The sequence below is a fragment of the Amblyomma mixtum genome, chromosome 10 (assembly GCF_055824585.1).
Source record: "Amblyomma mixtum isolate Tamu chromosome 10, ASM5582458v1, whole genome shotgun sequence".
In the NCBI taxonomy this organism is placed as follows: Eukaryota; Metazoa; Arthropoda; class Arachnida; order Ixodida; family Ixodidae; genus Amblyomma; species Amblyomma mixtum.
This window is the reverse complement of record NC_143021.1, coordinates 133,437,750-133,446,583: the sequence shown is the minus strand read 5'-3', so window position 1 is coordinate 133,446,583 and position 8,834 is coordinate 133,437,750. Positions and strand designations below refer to the sequence as shown.

Sequence of the window (8,834 nt, the reverse complement as noted above, 5' to 3'; positions counted from 1 at the left end):
AGCTTTATATGAGGTGACACAAATGTTTTCTTCACTGGAGCCAACGAAGTAAGCTTGGAAAGAGCTGGTAATGAATAGTTACTTAAATTATAACTATGGCTTCAGTAAATTCTCTTCTTTCTTCAGGTTCGTTTGCTTTTCTTCGGGGGAGTTCAGCCTCCTCCAAACGTGAGTAGTTCGGTGGTGTTTTGAAGCACAGGAGTCCAGAAGCAGAAGGTACGAAAGGGAAATTATATTTACAGAGTATATACAAGGCAAACTCAGTTGCAGAAGCGTGAAGTCACACAGACGTTCAAGTACTGTAACTTAGAGGGTACTTATCTCACACAGAGATACTATCTCACACAGAGATACAACTTCGGGGAAAATCTTACTCATCTACAGGCGGTCTCGGTTAGAGCCTAGAAGTTTTCCGTACGTGCTAAGCACGGAGCCTCGTTGCGACTGCCATTCCTGGCTTTTCCTTCCGTTTTTATTTCTTACATAAACAAAGGCGCTGGGGCGGTCATTTCTCTTGACCCGCCCCAGTCTTTGATCAACCAATCGCTACTTAATTTCGCAGTAGCCATGGCCATGTGGGCTGGGCACAGCCTCGAAACCAGGGCTCGAATAAATAAAACAAACAAATCAAGAAAACATTCGTAAAACGCTCTCTACGCAACACCCTCGCGTTCCCCCAAGAACGCACTTTTCATCTTAAGTGCATGCACGTGCGTAACTGCCTCAAGGCGGCCACCCTCCCGTGCTGCGTCCAACCGGAAGACCTTTGTTTACCTCCCCGCATGGCTACAACGCTATCAGTCAGCGGATCAGTCCTTTGATCAGTCGTGGTGGGAGGGAGACCACCCCTTTCGGGACAGCAAGGCCACGCCGCACGCGCGCCCTCTGCCCGAGGCGTCACGGCTGCGTTCCAAAGTGGCGTCCTCCCCATGCCGGTAATTGCTTACGCATTTGCTGCTGCACTGCGCGAGCCACGCGGGAAGTACAAAGGGGAGAGCCAGCGAGGTCGTGTACGAGGCGCGATCTTACACGTCCCCCCTGAGAGGATAAACGAGCTTGGGAGTCCGCTCGTTTAGACAAGATCAACAAAAGATCGCGGCTGTCTACAACCACAATATGCAGAGAAAGAAATTGACATGCTGAAAAACGGCTCTCGGGTCAAAAAGATACAACTCGCCGATACCGCACAAAAACACTCATGGACTATACACAGAGCATACACGATATCCGTCACAGTACGAGAGTCAGGGGCATGCAAGCATCCTTGCACAGAGTTCTGGCCACAGATCACCGATCACATCACAAATTGCAACGGGTCAACGGGAACATTCACGTAGCCCGAGGGGCCATGGCTCATTGCTCCTTACCCCAGCTCGTGCTAGGGACGCGAGACAACGCGTCGGCGTTGCCGTTACAGGTGCCTTTCCTGTGTGTCACAACGACATTGTTGCGCTGCAAGGCCAGCGCCCACCTTGCCAGTTTGGCCCCATGAGGCGTGCTCGTCGTTAGATAGGATAAGGGATTGTGGTCGGAGACCACGTTAACCTGTGCTCCGAACAACCAATGGTCGAATTTTTTGAGCGCCCAAATGATGGCAAATGCCTCGCGCTCGATTGTTGACCAGCGGGTTTGGGTTGTAGTGAACCGGTGGCTGGCGAAGGCGACCGGCTCCTCTCTCCCCGAGTCTCCCATCTGGGCCAGGCAAGCTCCGGCCGCGATCGCGGACGCATCCGTGAACAGCCAGTATGGCTTGAGCATATTAGGGGTATTTAGCGCTGCAGCTTCGCAAAGCGACGTTTTAAGCTGAGTAAAAGCTTCCTGCGCTTCCCGAGTCCAAGGAATCGCGTTTGGCACGCCTCGCTTCGTCGAGGATGTGAGCGGTGCAGCGACCTCAGCGTAGCTCTCTACGTATTCGCGGTAGTACCCGCATAGCCCAAGCAGGCTTCGCAGCTGCTTTTTCGTAGTAGGCGGCGCAAGGTCGCGAACAGCGGCTAGCTTATCGGGGTCCGGTCCGTGTGTACCGCCACCCACGACGTGACCCAAGTACTTGATCTGAGCTTGTGCGATCTGGCACTTCTCGGGGCTTACCTTCAGTTTAGCTTCGCGTAGTAAGCCGAGCACGATGCTTAAATGCTTCAGGTGCTGCTGCCACGAAGCGGAGAAAATGGCGATATCATCGAGATATGCCGCCGCGTAGCTCTGGTGTCTCGACAGCAGCGTATTCATCATTCACTGGAATGTTGCAGCGGCATTTTTTAACCCAAATGGCATGACGCGCCAAGCGTACTGCCCTTCGTGGGTTACGAAGGCAGTCAAATGCTGACTCTCGAGGGCCACTGGTACCTGCCAATAACCGCGTCTCAAATCTACGAGAGTAATGAACTTCGCGCTGCCGACCCTCATAATTAACTCCTGCGGGGGTGTCATCGGGAAGGCGTCAGTACGTGTAGCCGCGTTCAGCGCACGGTAGTCGATACACATACGCACTGAGCCGTCCTTTTTGCCAACGCACACCACCGGATGAGCATGCTCACTTTCTACTGGATATATTAGACCCAAGTCTAACAACTCGTTTACCTGGCGGCCGACCTCGTCCCAAAGGAGCGCGGGTACACGATATGGGAAGGCGCGTTTTGGCTGATACCCATCGTGCAGCTCGATCCTGTGCAATCCCACTTCTGCGGCTCCCGGTGTCTCGTTGAATAGGTCCGAGTGACCGCCGAACAGTTTCGCGATGTCGGCGCGCTGCTGAGAGTCCAAATGTGCCAGTTTCTCCCACTCGATCGAGAATGCACCTGACCGCGGGGACGCAGGGCGTGGTGTGCATTCAATTTCTCCAAAATCTGTGCCCTCGTCGAAAACGACGCCAACGTGGCTAACCCGCGCGTAGTAAGGCCGAAGCCTATTAGCATGCACCAGTGGCGAGGTTCGCGCTCCGGTTTCGAGTCGGTAGGAATTCTGCCTTTCACGCGCGGTTATGACGTAGGGACCCAGCCATTTCGGAGCCAGTTTGCTCTCGCGGTCGGTGTCGAAAAGGAGGACTTGATCTCCGACATTAAAGACCTTGTTTCGTGCCTGCCTATTGTATGCCTGCGCGTAGCTTCCTTGGCGTACGCTTGCCGTCAGCCCCTCTACCTCCGCGGCAATCTCCAGCTGCTCCCGTAGCTGTCTGAGGTATTTCGCGGGTTCCTCCCTTAGCGTGTTTGGGAGCGGTTGCTCGCCCGTCCAAGTGCGCTGCAAAATGGCCAATGGCCCCGTAGGGTTCCTGCCGTAAAGGAGTCGGAATGGGGCAACGCCTGTAGTGTCATGGGGCACTTCCCTGTACGCCCAGAGGACGAACGGCACGAGTCTATCCCAGTTTTTAGGATCTTTCTGTATTACATGGAATAGCATGTTTTTCAAGACACGATTCCGTCGCTCTACAGTCCCGTTGCTCTCCGGGTGTTCTGGAGTTGAAAAGCGTGGCGCGCATCCTAATTTCGCCAACATCTCCCGAGTTAGCTGCGCCGTGAAGTTAGTTCCCTGGTCTGAGCATACCACTTCCGGGATACCGGTGCGGCTAAAAATTGCCAGCAGGGCGTCGCATGTTGCTCTTGCGGTGAGTGAACGCAGACAGACCACTTCGGGCCACCGCGTGCACAAATCAACCAGACAAAGAGCGTACCTATGACCCCGACCTGAGGGCGTATCGATTGGCCCGATGATGTCGACGTTTACTACTTGAAATGGATGGTCGGGCCTAGTGAGGGGCGTGATAGGCACTCTGTCTCTGAGCCGCCTATCTGACCGTACCTGACAAGCGTGACACGTCTTGCAGAGTTGCGCCACATCTGCCTCTAAACCGGGCCAAAAAAAAACTGTACTTGATTCTTGCCCTCGTCTTTTTTGGTCCCAAATGCCCTCCCCAAAGAGATTCGTGAGCCAGAGAGAGGACCTCTTCGCGTCTCGTCACGGGTAGCGCAAGCTGCTTGACTTTGGTTCCCGCGACAGAATCCCAGTGATATAGCAGACCATCCGCGATGAACATGCCCCCTTTTCCTATTTTCGCATCAGCCCAAGCTTTCTTAAGGCTTTCATCTGACAGCTGTGCCGAACGGAAGCTCTCGCGCTGCTCTGGGGCCTCGTCTTCATCGTCACGTGTTGAGCGCCGGACTTCGGCGGGGCACCCGTCACTACCTTCTTCATGTTGCTCGCCTGATGTCACGGCCAACTCTTTGTTCTCCGGTTCGCCTGCCTGCGAATCGTTCGCGTGAGCCGCGCCTGTCGTTGAGACCGGCTCTAAAGTCTCCCTGACAACGGTGAAAGATGCTGTAGTAGGGCCAGCTGTAACGTGTGCGTCGCTCCGGGCGACCGCTTCGTTGCTGTGTTCGCACTGTGCTAGCAGCTCCCAGTCCTCTCGCGAGAGCAAGCAGTCTACTCCCTCCGCGAGTTTGCCCGTAATTGCGCACACGACACGTACTGCCTCTGGTCGAGCTACAAGCGTGGGGCGCCGCCTCATACTGATCGCGAGCGTAACTAGCTTCGCTTCTACTGTTTCCCCGAAAGCTGAGACAAGCTTCATCTTCCCGGAAGGCTCATGAGACGCTTCTGGCACAAGGCTTTCTCGGACTACCGTTATTTCACTACCGGTGTCTATAATCGCCGTTGTCGGTACTCCGCCGCATTCGATCTCTACCTGCTGCAGCTTCGATTTGCGCACTTCTTCTGGCGATCTCGGGGATTTAATTTCTGCAACCAGAGTCCTGTGGGAGTAGGCCGACCCAGCGGTTTCGGGAGCGTCCGCACTGGCGACGGCTACTTTCTGAGCCCGGGCGCGCTTATCATTTGTCTGCGCGTTCTGCGCAGCGCGGGGGCAGTCTTTAGCGCGGTGGCCCCCTGCGCGGCACACGTAACACTGTGCCTGCCGTTTGATGTCACTGCTTGAAGGTGGGCATGGGGACCTTTCTTTCTCCGCGTGTGCGGTCGTTGGTCGCACCGCGCGCCCCTTTCCTTTAGCTTGCTCGAAAGTCTGAAGCATCTGCAATAACTCATCCGGTTTCGCCCACTTTTCCCCCTCTCGGAGGCGCACATACTCCAGACCCTCGGTGCTTAGGCTAGCTTTCATGCGATCGGTTACGATGAGAGCCACATCTTCCTTAGTGTCTGCCTCCCTCGAACGAAGGTAATAGTGAAAGTATGTCTTCACGCGAGAGGCGAATTGGGCCCAAGTTTCCTCCTTACGCTTTTCGGCGCGTTCGAACCGATCCAAGTACTCGACGGGGGTCAGCTTTAGCTCGTTTAATACGGCCGCCTTCACTGACTCGTAGTCGCTGCACTCGTCGTCCTTAAGACCGCGAAGCAAATACCGCACACGCTCGGTCAGCGTAGGCATGATCAAGTGTACGCGGCTGTTTTCCGGCACATCGTACGTCGTGAAAACTCTTTGCACCTCTTCAAACCAAAGCGGTACGTCCGCGTCGCCCGGCAACTTGAGTCCCTTTAGGACTTTGGCGCATTGGGAGATTGGGTCGAGGCCCGTTCGCCGTTGTTCCCCTGATTCCGATATCAAGGGGGTCTGCCGGCCACCTGTCATCGCTATGCCAAGTTTCTGCAATTCGATGCGCTCTCGAGATTCGACTTCGAGCTTATGGTTCGCAAGCTCGAAATCCAGTTCCATGCGGCGGATTGCCATAGCATCGGAGCTCGCCGTTGCAGCTACCTTTTGTAGCGCTTCTGCTATAGACTCTGATGTCGCTGCGTCCTGCTGCGACGTTTCGCCTAACTGATCATCGCCCTCTGACGTTTCGCCTGGCTGATCATAGCCCTCTGTAGCCATCCCTTTTAATGCACTCGCATTTTCCTGTCTGTGATCTGAGCTCGCCATCATGCTCCTTGTCAACACCATACGCCCGTTTACACATGAGCCATAACCACCTCAGAGGTACGCAAGGAATCCCGCTCACCCGTGCTGGTGTCGCTAGTGGGATCCGTTGCCTCTCTGTTGCCGCTGCCTCGTTCCGAGATGAAGGATGAAGGACGCCTCAGGGTCGGCGCTCTGGACTACCTTGTTCCCTTGGCTGGACCTGAAGATCGGCTCCTTCCCGGGTTCCCGGACGGTCGTTGCCAGACTCTGCTGGCTTGACGGTGGTGTCGGCTCACGGTCGACGATTGCCGAATTCTGTCGTGACTGCGCCAAAAAATTCTCTTCCTTCTTCAGGTCCGTTTGCTTTTCTTCGGGGTAGTTCAGCCTCCTCCAAACGTGAGTAGTTCGGTGGTGTTTTGAAGCACAGGAGTCCAGAAGCAGAAGGTACGAAAGGGAAATTATATTTACAGAGTATATACAAGGCAAACTCAGTTGCAGAAGCGTGAAGTCACACAGACGTTCAAGTACTGTAACTTAGAGGGTACTTATCTCACACAGAGATACTATCTCACACAGAGATACAACTTCGGGGAAAATCTTACTCATCTACAGGCGGTCTCGGTTAGAGCCTAGAAGTTTTCCGTACGTGCTAAGCACGGAGCCTCGTTGCGACTGCCATTCCTGGCTTTTCCTTCCGTTTTTATTTCTTACATAAACAAAGGCGCTGGGGCGGTCATTTCTCTTGACCCGCCCCAGTCTTTGATCAACCAATCGCTACTTAATTTCGCAGTAGCCACGGCCCTGTGGGCTGGGCACAGCCTCGAAACCAGGGCTCGAATAAATAAAACAAACAAATCAAGAAGACATTCGTAAAACGCTCTCCACGCAACACCCTTGCGTTCCCCCAAGAACGCACTTTTCATCTTAAAGGGCCACTGCCCAGGGTCCGGACATTTTTGAAAAACAAGCCCACTGCATAGATGAGGCATCGAAGATAACCTCTGCAAAATACTAGAGCCATGCGCGCCCCGAAAAGCTGCGAAAATTCAAATCAAAGCCCGCTCGTTCTTTCCTTCCTTCAAAAACGGGCCCGGCCCACTACTCTGAACCCCGTTGACGTCATGGGGGGTTACTTTCGCTGAAGGCACTCCATTGGTGCATCGTTCTGACTGACGGGAGAAGATTGGGCGTAGCCTTGGCGTCGCGTCGTCTGCACAACGCTTTCCGCAGCGCCTTCTGTTCTGGCTCATGCCTACAAACTCTCATGAAGGAACAAAAAAAAAAAAAACTGCGGAGGGAGCGTGCGGCGACAGCCTTGAACCCTTGCCATAAAAAGTAAAAATAGTAAAACTGAGGGATTTGGTTCCAACCCCCCCTCCCCCCGCCGTGACCACCTCACCAGACGCTCTGCGTACGCGCTCCCTTCTCAGATTTTTTTCTTCTATGCAAGCCCCCCAAAACAAGGTTTTAATTACTAGTGCAGCAGAGCCTTTCCCTCGCTCGCCCACTTGACCGCTCCGCTCACACACCGCTTATCTTTCGTGCATCTTGCGTACGCCTTGACTCCAATGAATGACATATGCTTTGGAGCGGAGAAAAGACACAAACACACAGAACACAAACACGCATGGAGAAAAGCAAACGGGCGGTTGCCGGGTCCGCGCTTCGCCGTATGTTTCGAACACAACCGACTTCCGCCCCTCCGCTCGTGAAACGGTGGGGAGGCCTAAAAGAAAATGAAAAGGTGGCTCGTTAACTGGGAATGGCAAACAGATGTATGAAAGGATGCGCTCGCTAACAAGTCTAGGTGGTCGAGCCGATCGCGCCTCTCGATCGTTCAGTGTGCAGAGAAAATGCAAAAACCAAGAAAAGGATTCTATTGAAGGCGGGGCCATGACGTCGCCCTGTGACGCACTCCAGAGACACCACGCCTCCGGCTTACACCGGAGAAGGAAGGGGTGATTTTGCCTTACCGAGCCTACTCGACGAGGAGCGGGAGAGAAAAATTTCGAGGAGGGAATGGAAGGAGAGGAGGCTCGCTCAAAGTGAGGTAGAGAGTGTCTGCTGCCCGCGGGTGGGCAGGGGCCCTTTAAGTGCATGCACGTGCGTAACTGCCTCAAGGCGGCCACCCTCCCATGCTGCGTCCAACCGGAAGACCTTTGTTTACCTCCCCGCATGGCTACAACGCTATCAGTCAGCGGATCAGTCCTTTGATCAGTCGCGGTGGGAGGGAGACCACCCCTTTCTAGGGTGCCTCGATGCGCGCGCCCTCTGCCCGAGGCGTCACGGCTGCGTTCCAAAGTGGCGTCCTCCCCATGCCGGTAATTGCTTCTGCATTTGCTGCTGCACTGCGCGAGCCAAGCGGGAAGTACAAAGGGGAGAGCCAGCGAGGTCGTGTACGAGGCGCGATCTTACAGCTTCTAAAAAACAACTTTAGTCTAAATACATGTAAACAAAGTGCATAATATTCAAGCCCGTAAATAGGCATGACTATACAACCATAAACATAACCTATAATGGAATTCACATAGACCAGGTCAGAGAACGAATATTTTAGGGCGTATGGTTCAGCGAAGAGCTTTAATAGACTACACATGTTAATAAATTAAAAGCTTATTTAGCGTTAATAACTTGGAGCAACTGCAAAATCAGGAATCTTACACCTAGCTCTTTAAATTAAGTATTATATTATTCTCTTTTTTGCTGTAGGTTAGGTCATGGAATATTAGTTTGGGGAACGACAGCAGCCATAACTATGACAAATTTTCGCACAAAAATACTACGCTTGTGAGAACTATAGAGGCGCTAAACGCATCTTACAGCCAGGCCACTCTTCATTAAATACAACATGCAAAAGCAAACCGGTCTATTTCTTTGAACTCCTGCAGTGGGCCGACAGAAACAAACTGCCTATCCCTCTTATAGAACATAGCAGTGCATACCCGACCCGCGGTCCTAAACGGAAAGCGCCTTGATACGAACTAATTATGGT

General features: G+C 53.4%; 1 protein-coding gene across 1 annotated transcript; it reads right to left on the bottom strand.

Annotated features, from left to right (window-relative positions):
- Positions 1-1,328: 1,328 nt before the first annotated feature.
- Positions 1,329-5,815, bottom strand: LOC149326997 (uncharacterized). Its single transcript, XM_089564751.1, has 3 exons — positions 3,939-5,815; positions 3,184-3,625; positions 1,329-1,902 (listed from the first exon to the last, which is right to left on the bottom strand). Exons 1-3 carry the CDS (start codon positions 5,813-5,815, stop codon positions 1,354-1,356), a joined length of 2,868 nt encoding a protein of 955 aa, XP_089420877.1. The 3' UTR covers positions 1,329-1,353.
- Between the last annotated feature and the right edge of the window lie 3,019 nt (positions 5,816-8,834).